Raw genomic sequence first — 23,646 nt, 5'->3', positions numbered from 1 at the left:
TTTGCAGTTGTTTCTGGGGTGTGTTTTTCCCTATGTACTGGGCTTAGAATTTAAAGCAAATTATAAATAAACCTAAGTAAATACATAAATAGCAAAGCAAGTTCTTGGAATACAGAACACAGTCTGATTGTATTCTCTCCAAACCGTTGGTCTGCCATTTCACAACTTCACACCTTTAGCATGCCCAGCACCTTAAAATCATTCCTCTTCCAATGGTGGAGCACCGTTACATCTTTCTTGAGGCCTAATTCTTCAGTGGAGTGCTGTTCTGCAAGTGATCTGAGAGAAGGCTTTTTTCCTCCGTTAGTTCAGAGCTTGCGCAATATATTAATGATTCCATTGATATTAGCATGCGTCACTGTACACCAGTTCTTTTATTATATTTTTAATTGGTGTCCTATATGTTCACTGAAGCCATGTTGCTACTGCTTCTGGCTTTGGTCCGGGCAGAATCTCTCAGAGGGTCACCACTATCGCCATTAGCTCTTGGCCAGACCTCTGAAGAGCCGTTTCAATGAACTGATGTGGAGTTTCTCTCGGTCTCAGGTTGTGGGTCCTGGTGGGCAGCACAATTTGCTGCTCTCCTGCTTGCAAAGCGTCCAGCCCACCCTCCCCATTGCTAAACTACCATCCAACAGATGGCATCAAGGAGGACAACCATGCCCCAGACATTGACATGAATTAAAACTAATTCTTAGGGAACTGAGTAGCTACTTGGGAGAGGACTCAAACAAACATCAGCCAAACACCATTTGCTTTTGCCCATGCTGGTTCTGCATAAGTTAAGCAATGGGGCCACCTCTTTTCTAAGAAGATTGCTCCACAAGATCATTGATCTCACATTAGGAAACTTTCCCTAATATTCACACACGTTCATTTCGTCACTGTGACCCCTGACTCCTCGCTATGTGCTGGGACCATCCTGAATGGTCTGCCTCCTTGCTTGGTACCTGCACCCTTGTAAAACTGTTCTCACATCCCCATCCGGAATCATTCCAGATCTTTGTACTCTCTCCTCTCACATCAGACCAGGCACCTCGCTAACCACTCTCATTGCTCTTCTTTGGACTCCCTGCAGCTTGCTGGCCTCTTTCTGCTGCTGTGATCCCACATGTACTGTGGTGCAAGAATCACGTAGGACAATGACTCTGTGCTGATTAGGGCTTTGACCACTAGTGCCCATGGAAATACCAAGGGGAGGGAAGCAGAAAATCCCATGCAGATCCCTTCACATAGCGCTCCCCAACTCATTCCACAGGGGAGTGCAAGGGGTAGCAGTTCCATCAGCAAACCCCATTGATTTTGGGTGACTGTTTGACAAGAGCTTTGCAAAAGGATATGATACAACAGAAGACAGTAAAGGAAGGTACATTTGGGGCCAAAGCCAACCATGAGAGAGCTTAGACCTGATGGTTCCCCCCCACCAGATTTAAGTGGGGGAAATATGATGCACATTAATCCAAGCAGTGAGACAAATTGAGAGAGAATCCCAGTTACCTTAGCTGTTCCTCTGAGTCCCCAGCACTTAGCACCTCTGGAGAGTCCAGAAAGGTCTGCAAATGCACACCACTGAGCAGCTTGCTATACAGCTCCTTGCTAGGCGAGTCCCTCTCCTCCAAGTCAGCGTCACTTCTCCTTGGTGCTGTGCTGCCCTGTGTCTCTGTTACCTCCTTGACATCAAAGTCCCTCTCCTTCCTCGGCTCAAACTCTGTATGCAAACCGTTCATCAGCACCAGACCGTTGACACTGCTGCTGTCACCCTCTGATTGCGTTTGCTGTACCCTGTTTCTCTGCATTTCGCTCTGCTTCCATAGGTCTGGTGCCATTTCCAGATGTTCAGCCCCATGGCCGGTGCTGTCATTGGCTGGGCTTCTGCGCTCCTTTGCTTTGGATGGCTCAGCGCTATTCAGGAGGCTGGCTTTTTCATTGGAGGGATTTGTGGGCTCTGCTGGCTGTTCACTCCCATTATTACAGGCTAACATGGCTAGCTGCAAGCCCGAGGTATGTGGCTCATTATACTCCGCAGAAGATAATGGACAGTGAATGTTTTCATTCATGTTCAGCTTGTTCTCACAGGGCGTGCCCTTGGTTAACTCAGGCTCAGTATTATCTACAAAGGAGGAGAAACAGAGAATTGTGAGTGTCTGAAATTGTCACCGTTAATGATGTTACTGTCTAATGACAGTTTCAAAGTGCAGAGGAATGAGACAAACATGCATTCAGACTCCTGGGCTGCAGCTGGGTGGGTGCCACTTCTTGGAGGTGATGGCTGGAGTGGGCTGAAAACTTTGAAAACTCATGCCCTCCTTGCCTTAAAATAGAAGCCAGGGGAGGTGGCACATGTCAGAACTCTGTGCATACGGCCTATGCAACAGAGGAAAGCAATCGTATGATCCAAACACAGTCACAGTCCCAAAAGATCAGTCCCTTCTCACTGAGCAGCAGGAGACACAAGAAGGCACATGCGTGGCCTGTTTCCTACATAACCCTCCCAGAAAAGTGCAGAGCCAGTGCCTGTGAGTCAATAGTCAGTATGCCCAGTTCAAATGCACTTGTCCCTCATGCTGTGGCTCTGTCCTCCTCTAGTGGTTGGACCATCTATAAAGATTTCTGAGTCTTCTACAGCCTTTGAGCTAACGGCGCTTTCACAGGCAGTTGAGCTTCATGCTTTTAAATCCAGAGGTTCCCAGATTCAGCCCTCCTGAAAACCTGCTCTGGTGCCCACTGGACTGTGGGAGATGTCTGTTACAAGTCAGAGTGGGGCAGATACTGCTCCTTTGAAGCCTTTGGCAGGGCCATCAGGCTAATGGCTCACAAACAAGATCTCACAGGCCGTCACAGCACTGAGCAGTACTTAGTGACTATTGACATGGGCATACCACTTTGTCTAAAACTCTGGCAGCGCCAGCCATATCACCACAGCCCCTGTCACACCACACAGACAGAAAACAGGCTGGTGTTTGGAAGGTGCCCAACTAATCACCACTCACAGCAGTGGGTATTGTCAATGAGGGCTGTTCCATGCTCTAGCTTCATACCCATGCCGGGCGCTAAGGTTGCAATCATTCAGAGAATGGCCTGGTAGTACCAGAAATGCAGCTGCCATGTTTCCCCTCTCAGATTAAAACTCCTTAAAACTCTCCTTTGCCATGAGGCCTACAACAAACTTGACAACGGTTAGGCTGGTGGTGGACTGAACCCACTGTGTGTCATGCTGACCCAGACTGCCTGAGTGTTTCTTTGTGCTCCCCGTCCTGTCCAGCACCTAACACAATGGGGTCCTGGGCCAGGACGAGGTCTCTTTGTTGTTATTGCCAACATAACCTCTGAGGATAGGACAAGAAGCAATGGGCTTAAATTGCAGCAAGGGCAGTTTAGGTTGGACATTAGGAAAAACTTCCAAACTGTCAGAGTAGTTAAGCACTGGAATAAATTGCCTAGGGAGGTTATGGAATCTCCATCACTGGGGATTTTTAAGAGCAGGTTGGACAAACACCTGTCAGGGATGGTCTAGATAATACTTAGTCCTGCCTTGAGTTCAGGGGACTGGACTAGATGTCCCCTCGAGGTCTTTCCAGTTCTATGATTCAGTGATAACACCTAACAACAACAGTGATCATAGTCCCAGCATTGCAAGCCAGAGATTGCTGGTGCACAGGGGTAATGCTGCCAGTTGGCATGCCCTTAAGGGGGTGCTGCAGCTGGCTGGCACATCCATGGGTGAGAGAGGACGTTGGATAGGAGAATTCTTATGGTGGGAAGCACATCAGTAGAGAGGTGACTCTGCACAGCTGTCATTGCCTGAGGATAGATGTCCCAGTGGTGAGTAAAGTGAAGCTTCAGAAGATGGCAGAATATCAGGGGAAGCACCAAGGTGGGTCTGGGCACCCACTGGTGTGGGGGAAATATTGCATTCGGTTAGCAGACTCATGCGGGGCACAGGGGTATTTGGAAACACTGCAGCATGACAGGTTAATGTCATTGCAGCCTCAGAGGTATGGGGTACTTCCTCCCAGATGTGTCTGTTGATACGTTACCTTCCAGTTAAAAGACAGATTCAATCCCGGGCGTGGGAATAAGAGGTGGGCTAGTTGCAATTTTTATAACACCTTGTAGTACAGCAGAGATGTGCAGACTTGCAAAATTATTCCTGCTGACTCTCTCTATTTAAAAATAGTTCCTTCACTGCCTGAGTAACACTTCTTTCCCCTACATGTAAATACTGCTGAAACATGTCATCTAGTTGCCACTTAAGACCATCACAAATGTGTCCTTTATGAATATCCTAAGAATTGCTACCCAGGCAGGACAAAAGAAGGTCAACATAGCACAGTGGACAAATTATCTAACCTATCTATCTACAGAATTACAAAAAGGCACCTTACTTTTTTTTTTTAACAGATAGTGATGCCAGTCTTGCAAATAAAGTAAGTTGTTGCTGATTACAAAACAGTATTTGCATATAAAATAGTTTCAATTTATATCCAGCCTTGACATGCAGCTGAAAGCAGTGACTTACAAACTGAACTTAAATATTGCTGAGGTTTCAGTATTGTTGGGTGTAGTGAGGCAATGTGGTCAGGGGCGGCTCCAGGCCCCAGCACGCCAAGTGCGTGCTTGGGGTGGCATGCCGCAGGGGGCGCTCTGTCGGTCGCCGGGAGGGCGGCAGGCGGCTCCAGTGGACCTCCCGCAGGCGTGCCTGTGGAGGGACCGCTGGTCCTGCGGCTTCGGTGGAGCATCCGCAGGCACGCCTGCGGGAGGTCCACTGGAGCGCAGGACCGGCGACCGGCAGAGCGCCCCCCGCGGCGTGCCGCCATGCTTGGGGCGGCGAAATTACTAGATCCACCCCTGGGTGTGGTTCCCCACCGCCCCGGAGAGAGGTGTGCCCCTCTGGACGCCAGAGTGGGCAGAGCTAGTGAGCTCTGAGCCCGCCCCTCAGAGGGTCAGATGGTGCCCCGGAAGTATAAAGGCTTGACCTCAGAGCTCACTGGAAAAGCAGCTGCCAGAGAGGCCAGATGCCTCTGGCCTAGGCCACGACTGGGAAGCACCAGCGACCCGCGGTCCATGCAAGGACTGGCCCGACCTGCCCTGCACTCACTACCCAGAAGAGTTGCCAGGCCTGCCCTGCACCAGCTACCTGGAGGAGTTGCTGGGCCTGCCTCTTGCCAGCTGCTCCGAGGAGCCCATGATGCTGGACCCCCCGGAGGACACCACCCCAACCCAGGTACCACACGAAGGGGAGGTAGGAAGTAGCCCGGGGGCAGCCGACCCTAGTCTGGCTGCAGCACTGCCAGAACCCATGTCAGTGCGTTGTGGCCAGGATCCCCACTGACACAGCAGTGGGTCTTCTGCCGCTGCTAGGACCCTGGGCTGGAACGCAGTGGAGTGGGAGGCCTGCGTCCCCCCTGCCACCCAACTCGTGGGTGGCAGTCTCCCCTTCTCCCAGGCCTTTTGGAGGCTTGGGCCTACTGTTGTTGCTCAGCCCTGCTGGAGGGCCTGAGCTCCGGACTCATTATTGCCCCACCCTGACCTAGGGCCAGGGCCTGCTACTGTGTATATTGCTACTGCTATAGTGCTATTGCTCAGCCCCTGCCGGAGGGCCTGAGCACCTGACTCATTGTTGCCCCGCCCTGACCTAGGCCCCCGGCCTAACTGTACTTATTTCTGCCCCCACCAGGGCCGCCTGGGGAGGGCTCCCACGGCCGAGCTAATTCCCCAGTACATAAACAGAGTGTAGTGAGGCGGTGTGGTTCCCCGCCACCCTGGAGAGAGATGAGCCCTGGCTAACCTCTCTCTACATTGGGGTTCAGGCAGAAGTATAGAGGCATCTGAAATAATTTAAAAAGAAAAATGATTTCTTCACCCAAAAGAGGAGGATGGGATATTGGTTAGTGCAGGAACCAGGCAGCTAGGACTCCTGGGTTCTATTCCTATTTCTGCTGTTAACTCACTTGCTTGAGCAACTCATTCCATTTCTCTGTTTCAGTTCCCGTATGTGTCAAATGAGGGATAATGTTGTACTATCAGGGGGGCTGTAAGGATTAATTAATGTTTGTAAAAGGCTTTGAAATGTTTGGATGCCATATAAGTGCAACTATTAATAATTATTATGATTGAAATTGGCTACTCCCTCAGCACAAATGTATATTGGCTCTTGAGAACACAATACATTCAGCTAGCTCTGCTGCCTGCGTTACAAGTTCTGACCCAATGAAAGAGGTGGAAATGTGAGAATCTTTAGTCTGAAACTGGAAAAGTGATGAAAAGAAAGAATTAAAAGGCAATAAAAAGAGATGATCTCCTCTTCTTCTCCTTCCCCCCAGAGAGCAAGGAACACTTGAGAAGCATGAATGTCTGGCTGTGCTGCACAATGGACATTTCACTGCACAGTGTGTCAGAGAGACCAATGGGGGTTGCCGGTGGCCACCGCCTTTCGTGCCCAACACATCCAAGCAACAGCAAAGAAAGATAGGCTTATGCCAGGATCTGGAATTGGGCCCCCTTTGGAAGCTGGGGAATGTTAGATCTGAACCATCGTAGCTGAACCCAGTACTGTACTTTTGGTTCCAGGCCAGACCCAAACCCAGAAGGGGCCTTGTTTTCTGGTTCCAGTTTAGATGCAGTGGAAAACTCATGAGTATGGCTACTCTTCCAAGGGTTCTGCCATTCAGGGTCACAATGGCACATGAACAGCTCATGAGATTTTGGCACTATTGAATCTGAACCCAAGCTCCAGTCTTGAGTTAGCCTCAAACCCACAGCACAGCCCAAACCCGATCTGGGTCCAGATCCTAACACTGCCTATTTAGCCCATCGCCAATGCTTATATAACCTTTATACCAGGCAGAGTTGACAGCAACAAGGGCCAGATTCAGTACCTAGGGGTTCCCTTTCAACAATACAATGCAAAACCAGCTTGAGCCCCGACCCAGTGACCTGGGAAAATTACACACACACCCCTGGGCACCTCTAAGAGGCAATACTTCCCCTCTTGCAAGCACAGAATCTTGGTGTAGCAAAAAAAACCTTTAATAACAGGAGATAAACAACTCAGCATTAAATTGGGAAAACACCACAACTAGGATACATAAACGCAAACCATGAACCAGAAGACCCACACCCCAGTAGACTGGGTCATGTCCTTTCCCTTTGGGTTCTGAAATCCAGCAACCCAAAAGTCACCTCACTCACAGAGGCTGTCCTTGGTCAGTGCAGCCCCCGAGTTCAGAAGTTCACCTCCCAGCCTGGGTGGAAGGTGGGAGAGGTATGGAGGCACCTTTCATGCTCCACTGCTCGGGCCCTCGACAGCCGATTGCCATGCCTCTCTGTGGCATTCTGCTCCAGTCTTCACTGCCAGCCATACCTCTCCACCAGCCATTTCACTAACCATGCCTTTCCACCAGCCACCCAGACCACTAGCCATACCTCTCCACCAGCCATTTCACCAATAAGTCTTCAGCCCCCCCTTAACACAGCTCTCAGTGATTCCAGCTGTTAGTAGGGGAGCCTCACTGCTGGTACACCTGCACAGTCTTCTTGCATCACCACCACTAGCCCAAAGTAGGTCTAATACTTAAACCTAGGTATCAGTGATTTCAGCTCCGCAGCATGTAACAAGACATTTAGTTGAGTCTAAATTAGCTCTGTTATTATACAGGAGAGAGAATGAAGTTCAAAGTGGTGTTTGAGACCTACACACAAAAAAAATCCCACACCACAAAGAACAACCTCCTGCCCTCAATCTTTCTCTAGCTGCTGGGCTTTGGAACCCTGGATAGCAAGTGCTTCTTAGTTGAGGGAGAGTCCCTCAATCATAAAATGCCTAGTACAGTTCTACTGTCCTTGATTCACAAACCAGGATAAAACTCCTTTATTACTTCTGCCCCAATAACAAAGAGACTGGGGATCCCATAGCAGCCAAAATGACCATTTGGGCAAGCAGTCCCATCATGCTAGGCAGATGGGTGTGCCCATGCAAACGAGATCAGCCCCTGAAGGCCTTTTCCACAGCTCACCACCAGATGTCAGGGGAGAGCTCATTCTGACTCTGCTTACACTTACATTAGGAAGTGGGCCCTGCCTGCCCCAGAAGGCAGGCTCTGTAGGTTATGCATACTCAAGCATCATGCAGGACTGGGCCCATAGGTAGGGACCAGAATCTGTGCTCTCCCCACGTACTTTCACGGACTCAGAAGGATGCAGAGTGGAGCAGACAGAACAACCTGGAATTGGGGCAAGAGGATGAGATGGCTGAAATGATCAGGCATGGCTAGCACAGAGCTTCAGATAGGCTACATGTCTGCAAAGATAACATCACTTAATGGAGAAGAGACTGAGGCAGAATAATCAGCAATTCCTAGGGGTCCTGGAAAATGACCAAGGAGTGAAGAGGGTCACGTTTCTCTTAGACTGAGCTCGGCGACAGTGTCTCGTTTTAACCAAGGAACTCTCCTGAAAGCAGAATGGGCTTGGAGAGTGCCGGCAAAGAACGCAACTGAGAAGAAAAGCAGAGACCGGATCCCATTATCATTTTGTGATATACCACCTAGAGAAGGGACTAACTTCCAACACCTACACAACAATCTCCCCTTCCCTACCCAGGCCAGTCACATCAACACCCAGACCTCAAGAGACTGAAGATTTTCTTTTTACTGAGATCAACGTGTTGAGGGATTGGCTTCCTTTTGAAAACTGGCCACAGGTTCTGTATTTGTGTTTGGTGCTGACATCACTGAATTTGTAGGACAGAAGGGGCAAGCTAGGACACCATGGGAGTGAGGTCTCCTGAGGTGGGAAAGGGTTCCCTGGGATGTAGCGTAACAGAACTCCTCATGCGGGCACATGATAGTCAGGGCCTACCCACGTCCTACTCACCATTGCAGCAGTAAGTCTACCTTTGCATTATACACCTGCACAATCCCCTAAAACAGCCAAGCTCCCCACTCATCTACAATTGAGCAGGATCATTATAACCATGTTTAATATAAATGCTTTTTTTTTGCTGTTTTACTGGAGTTAGGTTCACACCATGACTGAATACTGCTCTAACACAGCAGGGCAATTTTTAATATTTGCAGGATATGATTAACTAGTGAGATCGGATTCTTTTCCTTTCCTCCCTACATTTGTTTTGTTTTCTTTGGCATCACTCTGTATTGCCACCCGCCCTCCAGCCCCAGGAAGAGGTGTTGAGTAAATGATCAAATAGCTAGGTGGAAATGGGTAATACCGGCAGTAGTTTTAACCAGCTTTAATTAATTCTAGTTAACCACTACTCTGGGTTAAAGCATGTTCAGGCCAATAATCTAGTTCATTTCTCGCTCTGTTGATCATCTAATCTATCCCCCTGTGTATTATTCTAGGATATATATTACTGTAGTTAACTCCCTCCCCCCATGGATATACTGTACCTCTGAATGGGAACACTAGTTGGTCAACGTTGTTTTTTTTGGTTCAGTGGCCAGACCAATCTACTCACCCCCCTCAGAGAAGTCAGTTTTGAACCAAAACTGGATTTTGGGGGGGTTGAGGGGAGAGGGTGTTTCTTACCCAAACAAAAAACTGAAAAAATTTCATTCAGAGCAATCCAAATATTTCAAAAGTCAATTGAATTGATATTTCATTTAGAAAATGTTGTTTCAAGATGAGATGTCGATTTGAAAACACTGTTTTGAAACCAAATGTCAAAATGAACCATTTTGACATTTCCAAGCTAGAGTTTTTTCAGTTTTTTTCCCAGCTGAATCAATTAGCTGAATTTGAATTCACAAATGGTTTTGGTGCCCTGAAAAATGCACTTTGACAAATTTACTATTCTCTGAAAAAATTCACCTAGCCCTAGTCAGCATAGCTGAATGGCATTCTTCCAATCTCCATGGACTGAAATCGTAACAGACCCAACTGGTATGTGATACTGTTTTTCAAGTGTGACCCTCCACAGTATAATATTTATGATTCTATCATAGGATTTAGCTTGTCTCTCTCATTGGAAGCTATGACTGATAGACTGAAGCACTAATCCTCAGGCCAACTGAACACCACTACTGCACACATGCTCAAACTGCTAGCCACAAATCTTATTCTTAAAGGCCACGATGGAGTACCCTCCCAAATCCTTGTAAATAAGAATTCACTGGACTTATGTAGAGCTGTGAAGAAGGTGCCCTATCACTCAGTCCAGGACTTGGGGCAAGGCCATTTTACTGATATATACCCATGGTGCATCCCTATATAGCTTTCCCCTGACTACGGGCAGTCTCTCTCACTATTTGACTGATTAATTTGTGTCCCTCTGGAAATTCAAAGCCCCTCATTAGCAATGTTGATGGCCATTAGAAATCAGCAGAAAATGTGGATAAGCTCTCCCACTGCTTGTGGGACTCAGTGTATGTTCAGCATTTCTAATGCTGCATTTAGAATCCCTTCTGTGCCCGGAAGAAATAAAGCAGCCTATATCACCCCAGCAATGGGATGAGATCACAAAGTGCCATGTTTCCAAACACAGGTGCCTAAGTGGCACAATGACACCAGCAGGGCATTGTGCATACGCCCCAGGCAGGCACACAAGCTAAGTGAGTCACTGTGCAGGCACTAATAATTTTTGCACAGTTTTACTCAGTCTGCATCTGAGTGCACGTGGATTTCCCCTCAGTCACATATGCAGTGTACTAGGAGGCATCTGGGTTTGTAAATGTAGCCCAAACTGTCCTAACCAATGCATGACAACTACAGTCTGCAACAAGGGACCAAATAAAAGTACGACACAGTTCAGAGAAGACTAACCTACTCTCTCGCCCAATCACCCTGATGTCTTCTCATCTGCATCTCTGTCCAGTGCTTGGACCAAGCTTGCAAATGCATGAGGGTTGAAAAGGTGCACTTAAGTGCAGGGCCGCCCAGAGGATTCTAGGGGCCTGGGGTCTTTGGCGGCAGGGGGCCTCCACTTCGGCGGTAATTTGGCAGCGGGGGGCCCTTCCGCTCCGGGACCCGCCGATGAAGTGCCCCGGAGACCCGCGGCGGGGTCGCCCCCGCCGCCGAATTACCGCCGAAGCGGGACCCGCCGCCAAAGTGCAGCCGGGTCTTCAGCGGTAATTCGGTGGCGGGGGGGCCCCCGCCGCAGGTCTCCGGGGCACTTCGGCAGGGGGTCCCGGAATGGAAGGGCCCCCCGCTGCCGAATTACTGCCAAAGACCGGGCTGCACGTCGGTGGTGGGTCCCGCTTCGGCAGTAATTCACTGGCAGGGGGTCCTTCCGCCCCGGAGCGGAAGGACCCCCCGCCAGTGAAGACCGGGAGCAGAAAAAGTTCCAGGGGCCCGGGCCCCACGAGAGTTTTCCGGAGCTCCCGGAGCGAGTGAATAATCCCGCTCCAGGGGCCCCGAAAAACTCTCGTGGGGGCCCCTGCGGAGCCCGGGGCCTGGGGCAAATTGCCCCTCTGGGCGGCCCTGCTTAAGTGAGAAGTGGAGAACAGTTTGAGAGCAGCTTAGGGTGACCAAATAGCAACTGTTAAAAAATGGGATGGGGGTGGGGAGTAATAGGTGCCTATATAAGAAAAAGTCCCCAAAAATGGGATTGTCCCTTTAAAAACAGGTCACCCTAGAGCAGCTTCCCCTGCCTGCTAGTGGAAATCCATGTTAGATGTTTTCCACTGATTCCTACTGGTTCCAGTTGACCAACTAGGTCTTGGAGCAGAGTAATGGGGCTATTTGTCCAACATTTCCTGGAAATACTTGTTCTCAGAACAGAACTGATCCCCCAATTTCATCTGCTAGATATCATTAGAAGCCAATAGAAACCAGGCAAAACTTTGGGACCTACAGAAACCAATAGGGATGAGTGGCAGTCTGTTGAAGTTGTCACTAGAGTGCTGCCGAATTATTTTCAACCTGCCTCCTCCAGTCATCTAATCATCACCAGTCAGAAGTAGATACTGGTTTTGAGCCTGATTTCTAGGCTAAAATGACTCAGAGAGTTGCTGTTTTCCCTAGGGCCCTTACTCAATCCTTAGTCCTTAGGCAAACCTCCCACAGAGTCCAAAGAGCTTTTCCTGAACAAGGACTGAATAAATACTGAATAGGCACCTTACACCTGTCCTTAGACCTTGTGCAACTCCAAATTCATCAGTGGAAACCCTCAGGAAAATGGTTTATTATTATAGCACTGGGGAGCCCCAGTGCTGGACCAAGATCCTACTGTGCTAAGTACTGTCCAAACAAAACAACAGTCCCTGCGCCAAAGAGCTTACAATCCAAGTCTAAGACAAGAGACACCGGATGGATACAGACAGATGGATAGGGGAGCACAAGGAAACAATGAGACAATACTGGTCAGCCTGTTAGGCTGCTGGTGTGCTAAGACTCCTGCCTAACCATGGTCAAGAGTTTTGTAGGCATCAAGGGAAAGGAGAGATTTGGCCCTTACTGTGTTTTCTTTTTTATTTCATCGATTCCAAGGCCAGACGGAACCATTGGGATCAGATAGCTTGACCCCCTGTATAACACAGGCCGTAGAACTTACCCAAAATTCCGAGGGCAGATCTTTTAGAAAAACATCCAATATTGATTTTAAATCAATTGTCCATGATGGAGAATCCACCATGACCCTTAGTAAGTTGTTCCAGTGGATAATTCCTCTCACTGTTAAAAATTTATGCCTAACTTCAACTTGTCTAGCTTCAGCTGCCAGCCTTTGGATCATGTTAGACCTTTGTCTGCTGTTGGAAAGCACATTATAAAATATTTGTTCCCAACATAGATAGTTACAGACTGATCAAGTCACTCCTTAACCTCCTCTTTATTAAGCTAAATAGCTTGAGTTCCTTGGGTCTATCGCTATAGGGCATGTTTTCTAATCCTTTAGAGACACAGTGGCTGAGGTAATATCTTCTGAAGTTGGTCCAATAAAAGGTAATACATTGCGCTCCTTGTCTCTCTAACAGCGGCGATTCCAGGCACCAGCGCTCCAAGCATGTGCCTAGGGCGACAAGCCACAGGTGGCGCCCTGCCAGTCCCTGCAAGGGCGACAGTCATGCAGCCTTCGGCGGCATGCCTGCGGGAGGCCCACCGGTCCCGCAGATTCGGCGGCAGTTCGGCAGCAGGTACACTGAAGCCGTGGGACCAGCAGACCTCCCTCAGGCATGCTGCCGAATCTGCGGGACTGGGGACCTCCCGCAGGCAAGCCGCTGAAGGCGGCCTGCCTGCTGTTCTTGAGGCGGCAAAAAAGCTAGAGCCGCCCCTGCTCTCTAATATTCCAGGACCAACATGGCTACAACAATTCTGATCCTTTAATCATTCTCATGGCTCTTCTCTGAACCCTCTCCAGTTTATCAGCAGCCTTCTTGAATTGTGGACACCAGAACTGGATGCGAGATTCCAGCATTGGTTGCACCAGTGCCAAAATACCGAGGCAAAATAGCCTCTCATCTCTTCCTGTAGATTCCCCCTTCTCACCTTGGAATCTATCAATCTGTGAAAGGATCAGCTGATGTTTGACATCATCTCAGAACAGTTCCCACAGCTGGTTAGTTCAGATATTCAGTGGGTTCCTAAGATGCACAAAGACGCTGTCTAATTGGAACAATAATAATAACAGCAAGTTATTCCCTCTCTGCTTTTCTCTCGGTGCTCTACAGCACTCATCACCATAGTACTTAGCAGGGCCGGCTCCAGACCCCAGCGCGGCAAGCACGCGCGTGGGGTGGCCCTTTCCCGGGGGGGCGGCAGGCTGGGCCGGCGGACCTGCTGCAGTCATGCCTGTGGGAGGTCCACCGGAGCCCCGGGATGACCGGACCTGCTGCAGGCATGACTGAGGAGGGGGCGCTTGTCCCGCGGCTCCAGTGGACCTCCCGCAGGTATGACTGCGGACGGTTCGCTGGTCCCGCGGCTCGGCTGGACCTCCCGCAGGCATGCCTGCGGCAGCTCAAGGAAAGCCGCCGGGCCTGTGAACCGTCCGCAGCTGCGGGGAGTCTAGCCAAGCCGCGCGACCAGCGGACCCTCCGCTGTCATGCCCGCGGGAGGTCCGCTGCTCCCGCGGCTCCGGGGCGCCTCCTGCGCATGACTGCTTGGGGCGGCCAAAAAGGTAGAGCCGCCCCTGGTACTTAGATACATCCCAGGTATGTCAGATCTGCACAGGGAGGCCCTTAGTAGCTGACGAGAGTCTTCTGACTTTCTCTTTGTAGTGACTCTCATCAGGGGCAACGAACCCAGAATCTTTAGGACTAGAAGTGTAGCCCTGTAGCTAAATAAGCCACCCCTCAGTTGATGACAGAAGCCAGCTCCATGGGGACATGTAACACACACTGAGCCAGTCAGTTACCCCTGGTAAAGCAGGCTCTTCAAATCACTCCTACAAATCCATCTGTTCCATGAGACTAATGTGAGCTGAATTCCATAGACCCTTCCACTGTCTGCTGCTTGTTTGTGCCTTGAGAACGTAAGCGCTGCAGGTTGGGGACCTGGTATTCTCTTGTTGATATGGGTGTTTGTACTTGTTGCTGCCTACACCCAAAGTGCTGTGGTATATACATTGTAATATCTAGTCACCATTCTCGTGAATACTATTATTAATGCCACTAATAAAATATTAATAATAATTAGTGTAGTAAAATACATATTTATGAGTCACCCTCTGTTCAAAGACTCTGCATCCTTAATGCACTAGAGAAATTACACCTGAGAACACACAAACCCACAGGCAGGAGCTCAGTTTACTCTGGTCATCCCTAGATCTCAAAGCACTTCACCCAGGTCAGTACCGTTATCTCCATTATACAGAGGAGGCGGCTGAGTGATTTGATCAAGTGGTAGAACCAGGAAAAGAATCCATCTCTCCACAGTTGCAGACCCTTCAGATCCATTGGGCCAGGGCACTTTCTTTTACATCATCTGATGGCACAGAATGATGCAAAGGAGCCCTCGGCAGAGACGCAAGAAGCCTGCGTTTAGAGGCCAGGCGCCTCCTTGACTCACTCGCCTGAGAAATGGACTAATTCCCTTTATTGGCTTCATGCCACAGCCATCGTGACAGGGAAGACAGGCAGGACTGAGATGGGGCATCCTCTGCAGATGCTGCAAAGTCCACAGCCCCCCTGAAGAAACCCACTTCCTAGATCATATTGTTAAAGTTCAGGGATGGCAGAATTGGGTCCCCGCCTTCTACAAGGTAGCGGCCAGGTTCAGAACCATGCTTCAGCCCTTGTGCCCAGCGGCAGCTGTGTTTGTCTGCCCTGCAGGGACTGAAGCGCAGCAGCCCTTGCTGTCCTGACACCCCCTGAACCCAACCTTAGTGCCTACCATAGCAGCAGCTGTTCAGAAGAGGAGCATGTGCACCATCACCATGAGGACTCAGGCTCCTCCTGTCCTCCAAGCTATACAAAGGCCTCCCTCCTGCTGGTACCAACAGGGGCAGGACATCTGGTTCTCCTGCTGCTGTTCGCTGGTACTGCTGCTCTCTGTGCCTATCTCATTCTTCCTCTCCCAAGATGCAGGTGATCGGGCACTGTCAGGAGCACGGGCTATTGGCTCTTATAAACAAGCTACGTGTCTGGAGCTTCTGAGAAGCTTCGGCTACCCAAACCCGGCATATGCCTCAAGCATTGGTGGTGATGACCACAAATCTGGCTAGTAACCTGCTGGGTTTGTCATGGGTCAATGTGCACTCGGCTTGCCAAGAGGCCTCAAACATGCATGGAAGTCTGCTTCCATGCATATGAAGAATGTGGATCTGCACACAAAATAGTAAGAAATATGCATCAGGGATGGCTCAAGGCCTGATAGTACACAGGCTTGCTTTTTCTAGGGCAGGGGTGGGCATAACTTTTGGCCCGAGGGCCACATCGGGGAATAGAAATCGTATGGAGAACCATGAATGCTCACAAAATTGTGGTTGGGGTGCAGGAGGGGGTGCGGGCTCTGGGGTGGGGCTAGGGATGAAGAGTTTGGGGTGTAGGACCAAGGGGTTCAGAGGGTGGGAAGGGTATCAGGGCTGGAGCAGGGGTGCAGGAAGGGGTGCAGGTTCCGGCTGGGGGTGCAGGTTCTGGGGTGGGGCTGGGGATGAGAGGTTTGGGGTGCAGGAGGGTGCTCCAGGTTGGGATCAAGAGGTTTGGAGAGAGGGAGAGGGATCAGGGCTGGGGCAGGGGGTTGGAGCATGGGGAGAGGCTCAGGGGTGCAGGCTCTGAGCGGCGCTTACCTCAAGCGGCTCCCAAAGCAGTGGCATGTCCCTTCTCTGGCTCCTACGTGGAGGCGCAGCCAGGTGGCTCTGCATGCTGCCCCATCCGCAGGCACCACCCCTGCAGCTCCCATTGGAGCACATAGGAGCCGGAGTGGGACCATGCCACAGCTTCTGGGAGCCACATGGTGCGGATCCCAACCCTGCGCCCCAGTCGGAGTGCCAGAGCCGGGCCGAGCCGTATGGTCCGCCCCCTGACCCAGCGCCCCGGCTGGAGTGAGGCCAAGCCGCTGGTGCAGCCCCGACCTGGTGCAGCTCGTGGGCTGGATTTGGCCTGTGGGCCATAATTTGCCCACCCCTGTGTGTAAACTGTAATACTGCTAGGCCCTAGTGGCAATGATATTGTTCTATAACTATATATTATTATTACAGACAGGGCTGGTAGCACCACCTATTAAGGTTGCCCAACACTTTCTATAATAAGACCCTGTTTTAATTTGCATGTAACTTTGCCAAACTTCAACCATTTGGGCTGAAATTGTCCATGTTGGTTGTCTGCCTCAGGCTGAATTATTTTTGGAAATTTCAGTCAAAATTGTTTGGCTATTTCCAAGAATGAGGCTAGGAAAACATACATTGTTATGCCCATGTTAAAGAATTCTAGTGATCTTTTCTATGAGAAGCTCTATCACCTGTGCGTTTTGGAGTGGGGATTGAAATTTGGTAGAGAGGTGGCCTCTGTGTCAGGGCTGGGTTTTGCCATCCTGTGAAAATTCACCCAAATTTAGCCCAGTTATAAGCCTTGAGGTGGCAGGGAGGTGGGGTGAGAATTGCAGTCTGCACATCCTCAGTTGAGATTTGTTACAGCTTTGTAGCTAAATTCATGAAGATTCTGTCTGCACGGAGCATGTTCCTGCCTGGGGCAGCAGGGGACTGAACAGGACTTTCCCTGAAATTGCTGCCATGAGCCAGACAAGGACCGATGAGCAGCATTGGAACTGAAGCCGGGAGCCTGTCTCCCCTGTGCTTTCAATGCCGCCCCCCCCCCGGGTCCAGACAGCACCACATACAGAAGTAAAATGGCCTCTCTACTCCAACTTGAGATTTCCCTGTTTATGCATCCCAGGATCACATTAGCTCTTTTGGTCAGAGCGAGCTTGTGTTCAGCAGATTATCCACCCCGACCCTCAAATCTGTTTCAGAGTCACAGCTTCCCCGGATACTGTCCCCCATCCTGTAAGTCTAGAGTATTTGTTCCCAGAGGTATACATTGACTTTAGCCATATTAAAACATGTTGTTTGCTTTCACCCAGTTTACCAAGCAACCCAGATCCTTCCAACAGTGACCTGTCCTCTTCGTTAATTACCACTCCCCTCATTTTTGGGCAATTTGCAAACTTTTCTCAGTGATGATTTTATGCTTTCTTCCAGGGCATTGATAAAAATGTTAAATAGCCTGGGGCTAAGAACCAATCCCCCCACACACCTGCTTGATTATTATTATTAAGGCTAAGTTTTTGTCACAGATATTTTTAGTAAAAGTCAGGGACAGGTCATGGGTAACAAACAAAAATTCACAGAAACCTGTGACCCATCCCTGACTTTCACTAAAACTGTCGCTGACAAAAGTGGTAGGTGGGTTCAGCACCCACTGCTTCTGGGGCTCCCGGGTCCGCCACCGGTGCCGCTGCGTTGCGTGGGAGCTCTGGGGTCCCCCTGCCCGTGGGGCTGGGCTGCTGCAGGGTTCCCTCACCCCCAGGGCAGCTGGAAGCTGCAGGGTCCTCTGGCTGCCCGCTGCAGCAGGCCAGCTGTGGGGAGTCCCCCCACCACCCACCACAGCTGGAGAGCTGCAGGGAGTCCTCGCTGTGCAGCAGCAGGTTCCCCCCACCAGGGCAGGGAGCTGTTGGGGGGGGGGGAGAGGGGGGCTGGCTGAGAGCTCCAGCCCCAGGGCAGAAAATGTCACGGAGGTCAATGGAAGTCATGGATTCAGTGACTTTTGTAACCTCTGTGACATAATCGTAGCCTTAATTATTATTATCCTTATTATCAGACATGTACTGACAGCATGTGGTGGCAAACACCTTGGATACCTTATTTGCCACAAGAAAGCCAACCTCAACAGTTCAGGTAAGTAGCAAAACACTGCGGGCTCTTCACCATACTCATTCACTTTGTAGCTCCATTCCCTACCCTTTGTCTGTTGAAGTCTTGATTGTAAACCCAGCAGGGCAGGGATGATCTCTTTTCTAAGGGTGAATCTACACTGCAATCACAAGATGTGACTGCACCTTACATATCTTGCCCCAAGCTAGCTTTAAGCTACCTAGCTTGGTGTCAAGATCCCAACCAGGGCAGTCAGGGCCAAGACTCAGAGTAAGGACAAACCTGACGCAGGGAGGAGCAGAGCGGTTCATAGTCAGGTTCCAGGCCATGGTAGATGCCAAGGGCCAGAGTCCAAGTCAGGTTTCAGGAGGCAAAGTCCAAATCAAGCCAGAAGCAGGAGCACCTATTGAATCGCTGGGGAAGGGCGGGAGAAAGCCTGCCCACATCTCAAGGCCTCCCCTCTTCCCCTAGCCCTAGCCTAAGGGGAGGACCCAGTGATCAAATAAATCCAGTGGGCAACAAATGAAAAAACAGGGACAAGAGTGAAGGTCACAGGGACAGAAACAGGGAGCAAGAGGGGGACACCGAGCAAAGAACCCCAGACCGCACCCACTGCTCCTCGAAGGAGTCCAAGGAGCCAGTGGACATGGCCCAGAGGAACTCGGCCTGGGGACGTGACTTGACGGATGATCGTAAATAGGCCCTGTAGTCACAGAGTACCCCCCATCCAACTTCCTCCTCCTGGTATGTTGGACAGCCACCTTGTCCAGGACCAGGAGGAGGTTGATGAGGAGGTCCTGTGACTTCATGGGGCCACAGAATGGGTGTGCATAAATCAGGAGGGGCGAGGAAAAGTGCAGGTGGAACTTAAGGAGAAGGTTCTGAAGGAGTCAGAAGAGGGGCTGCTACTTGCAGGAGCAGTCATGGCAACTACAGGCAATCCACACCATTGCCTGGACACTTTCTGGAATGCCCTTGAGTTTATATAGGGCAGGGAGCCAATCAGGAGCCATGCAGCTGCTGTCTGTCAAACTCTTGAGGTGGAACTTCCCCTATCTGCATCCACAGCAGGTCATGGGAAGTGGAGCACAATATGTTTACAGCTGCTGCTGGGTGATGGAGAGGCTAGCTGCCTGGTAACTCTGGATACCTGGGTTCTAGACTTGTGAGGCGTTAAACGTGGGTACCAGTGTAGTAAAGCATCATCAGAGGCTAATGCTGGGAGTAATTACTCAGATCTTTACTTCTCTGGGACCCAAGTTAGCTCAGGTATGTCTACTTCTGCTCATCCTAGTAATGGCTGTTGTCCAGAACCTCCAATGGTAGAATATTTCACCCATACATATACCCAACTGGTAGATCTTTCTTTAGATGGTGCAGCTTCTATGCCTCTGAATCGCTCCCATCCGAGGTTCCCATGGAGCGGAAGGGTTACTGATCAGTGGCTTCAGAATGAACATGCCCTTTCTTTGTTCTCAGAGCACTGCCTCGGGGTCCTGTAAACTTCCCTGTGGTCATTCCAGGTTATGTCTGCATGTTTCTTCCTTGTGTTTGTGGTGGAGACAAAGACTGGGGCTGCTGCGAGTTTTGGGAGAGAGCTGATTACAAAGGGAATGGTTACAAATGAAGCAAGTTTGCCTGATTTTAGTTATGGCTGGATACAACACAGCAGTTCTTTTATGAGCTTGGTTTGGAAACCTACCAGCTCTTGTTGAAGCTGAATGGCTAGTGGAAATTATTTATTTTTAATTTTCCTCCCTGTATTCAGATCTGGAAGGATTCCCACTGCCTGGCTGCTACCGCACAGAGAAACTTGGAAAAGCTACTGTAGCTTATTTGTGTTCTTTACTTCTGAATGAAGGCAGGAGAGACATGGGGAGGGGGAAGCTTATAGACTATACTCAGGGCAGGCTGAGATATCTGAGGTTCATGCCTCTTTTGCCTCCATGCTCCTGGGGCTATCCTTCAGCAATTCAGGGAATGTTGCTGGGCTTGCTTCTCTTTGAAAGGGGACTGTTGATTTCTTGTTTTGTATCAAGACCCAAACAGACAAGATTGAGAGGCAAAAGGGAAAGGCAGAGGAGAAGGTCACGTTGTGATGCAGCTCATGGGGCACTGGAGAGGAGAAGAAAACAAACTCACCCATCTCCCATGTGACAAGATCAGAGCATTGGCCTGAAAGAGGCAGCTGGGGCAAGCAAGTGGGGACAGAGGGAGACAGCAGTTTGGCTTGGACATCCTGAGTCTGGTACCTCCCTGCCTTGCTCTTGTGAAGGCACAGACACCTCTGCAAAGGGGCTGGCTTGGCAGCATGCCTCACCCTCTTTGCACAGGTGCCAGTGAGTATGCAAGGTGCAACCCAGAGCAGGATTAGGCCTGCTGGGTCTCCTGGCAGTGTCCCCATTGCATGATTAAGGGGTCTACTCCAGCCCTATTCCTTCACCCTCCAACTCCACAGCAGTGGCAGAAACTGCATGTAGGGCCTGAGCCAAAGCCCATCAAAGCCAATGGGAGTCAGTCTGTTGATCTCCGTGGGCTTTGGATTAGGCCCTTGGGGAATGGCGGCTGCTTTGTCTGGCCCAATGTTTCTTTCTGAGGAGTCTGTGGTAAAAGAAAAGATTGCAGCTGCTATTAGTAAACCGAGATCCATGCCACTGCTCAAGCAGTGGCAACCTCAGTGATCCATCCACTGTCATCCAGTCCCAGCTTCTGGTGGTCAGAGACTTAGGGACACACAGAGCATGGGGTTGCCTCCCTGACCAGCTTGGCTCATAGCCATTGATGGACCTATACTCCAGGAACTTATGTAATTCCTTTCTGAGCACAGTTATGCTCTTGGCCTTCACAACATCCCATAGTAACAAGTACCACAGGTTGCCTCTGCATTATGTGAAGAAGCACTTCATTATGCTTATTTTAAACCTACTGCCTATTAATGTCATTGGGTGACCCCTGGTTCTTTTGCAATGTGAAGGGGTAAATAACATTTCCCTATTCATTTTTTCCACACCATTCATGATTGTATAAACCGCTATTATACTCACTCCCCCCCGATCATCTCTTTTCTAAACTGAACAGTCCCCGTCTTTTTAATCTCGCCTCATACAGAAGCTGTTCCATACCTCTAAGCAATTCTGTTGCACTTATCTGTACTTTTTCCAATTTTAATATATACTTTTTGAGATGGGGTAACCAGAACTGTGTGCAGTATTCAAGGTGTGGGTCATTATGATATTATTATATCTTATTATCTATCCCTTTCCTAATGGCTCCTAACAATCTGTTTTTTACCGACGCTGCACATTGAGTGGATGTTTTCAGAGAACTATCCACAATGACTCCAAGATCTTTCCTGAGTGGTAACAGCTAATTTAGACCTCATCATTTTGTATGTGTGTTCAGATTATGTGTGACTGCAAGGGCTGGAAACACACTGTGTTTAAATGAAATCTGAGATTCTCATGTAATCCCAGGACTCCAGGAGCTTGGACTTTAAGAAAACTACCAAATGTTGCAAGACAGCGCAAGAGTTGCTAATATTGTGGAGCAAGTGGGGTGGGGGGGGAGGAGCAGAGCAGGAATCTGGCCCAAAATGCTGCCTACAGCAAAATTTCCAGAACAAAGACAAAATAACCGACTTCCCATGTACTTTGTGCCCCCCTCATTCCCTATATTCTCCTTCCCGTGTCTCGCGATACAGCTTGTCAGTGCCCCAGGTGCATCACACGCACCTATGTGCCGATGCCGCGTTGCTTTGCTGTCGTTCAGGGCCCATGCTTTACTCCCTGGCTATGATTTCCTTCCATTTAAAATGTTTGTTTGTTTTTACTCTAAAACTCTCTTTCTTCAGAACATTTTTCTTTCCTAGTTTGGCTTTTCTCCAGAATCTATTTTTACCTCCAACATATTCTCTCTCTCTCTCTCCCTTTCTCCTCTCCTAAATTATCTCCCCCTCACCACCACCATTTCTACCTTTAGACCTTACCCTCCTCCTCCTCTGATTCTGCAACGGTGTGGGTTCTGCTCACCCTACAAATGCCAGTGATGAGTGTTTCGGAGGATGAGAGGGCCCTGGAGTGAATGTGAAGGGGTGAGCCCCACTTGCCAGCTTGCTGACAGCCCTTTCCAGGCACCGTATGTAAATTCTGCAGCGTCTGGGGAAAATGCTTTGTCTCAGTCCCTGTGTTAGCTCAGCCAGCCCCACACAGCACATGCCTGGGTATTTAACTGTAGAATTCTGAAGCTTACCCATTGGGTCATTTCCACGGGTATTTTTAATCTTCAAGGTACATTCCCCTTCCCTTTGCCTCATTTGCTGAACTCCACAACATGCAGATATATCACTGCCTAACAACGCTGCTCCATCTTGTTACTGGTAAAACTGCTGGAAGACACTTCTTAATATGTCATTTCTGAAAGTTACCTTTCAAGTCTTTTTTGTGTGTGTATGAAGAAAAGGTAATTTGAGGCACCAGCCTGCATCTTGGCAGAATTAATCAGCAGAATTCCCAAGTCATAACAGGCAATTTCTTCTCTATGTCTCTTCCCCTTCCCCCAAACACAAATCACTCTGCGTACATACACGCACGTATGCAATTACAGCAGCTTCTCCTAACCTAGATTTTCAACCCCTCCGGACAAAACTCTACCCTTCTTTTTTTCTAGAGACAGAAATACAAAAATATTTTGTTTCATTTTTGTTTTACTTTTTTTTATTACTGGATAAAATGCAGATTTAAATCCATCTTTCAGGTGACACACAAAACCGAGGTTGGGAGCACTTGTGGTCATGAACAATTCCTTGGCATTTTCCACAAGTGTAGTTCTATTGACCTCAGTGTGCTGGACAAATTCCAGTCTGGAACATTACATTCTGCCACCCTGGATCCCTCTGTGTCATTTCAGCTAGCTAGAACGTTCTTCACTTCCTGTCCCAACCTATTGTGTAGCATTACTGTGCGCTGTTTAATAGCTGCTGTGATCCACCACAGAGGTGGCTGCATTCGAGTAGTGGGCAAAGCGGCCCAGATCCTGCAAGTGCTTACTCCTATGAGTAATCCTTGCTCATGCAAATCATTGACTCCAATGGGACAACTGCCTGCGTAAGAACTGCTGTGAATAAGTGTCTGTGGGATCTCGCCCATAGCTCTTGTCACCTCTGTGATCAAGAGTGACAGGCGCAATATAAATGTCTGACATGAATGCTATTTTTTTAATAGGTGGCCTGTCATGTTGTCATAACTTGATCTGCGATCGAGCTTACAAAGTGTGCGTTGGATATAGACGGTTAATGGAACTTATGGAGCATGTGCGCACACTAGACAGTCAGTGTCTACTAGGGGAGTGGAATGAGAACAGTTGAAGATCTGAGTCTTTGTCTTCCA

At 49.4% G+C, this 23,646-nt stretch overlaps 1 protein-coding gene across 1 annotated transcript in view; it reads right to left on the bottom strand.

The window, feature by feature from the left end:
- LOC120370226 overlaps nt 1–23,646 on the bottom strand; it is a 50,575-nt gene that overhangs the window by 2,386 nt on the left and 24,543 nt on the right. Inside the window, exon 2 of the mRNA XM_039484608.1 lies at nt 1,498–2,110. Within this exon, the coding sequence (XP_039340542.1) occupies nt 1,498–2,057 (560 nt within the window). The 5' untranslated portion in view covers nt 2,058–2,110. The remainder of the gene's footprint in view (nt 1–1,497; nt 2,111–23,646) is intronic.

The sequence above is a fragment of the Mauremys reevesii genome, linkage group 8 (genome assembly GCF_016161935.1).
Source record: "Mauremys reevesii isolate NIE-2019 linkage group 8, ASM1616193v1, whole genome shotgun sequence".
Taxonomy (NCBI): domain Eukaryota; kingdom Metazoa; phylum Chordata; order Testudines; family Geoemydidae; genus Mauremys; species Mauremys reevesii.
Note: the sequence above shows the minus strand (reverse complement) of the source record. Positions and strands in the feature narration are given on the sequence as shown.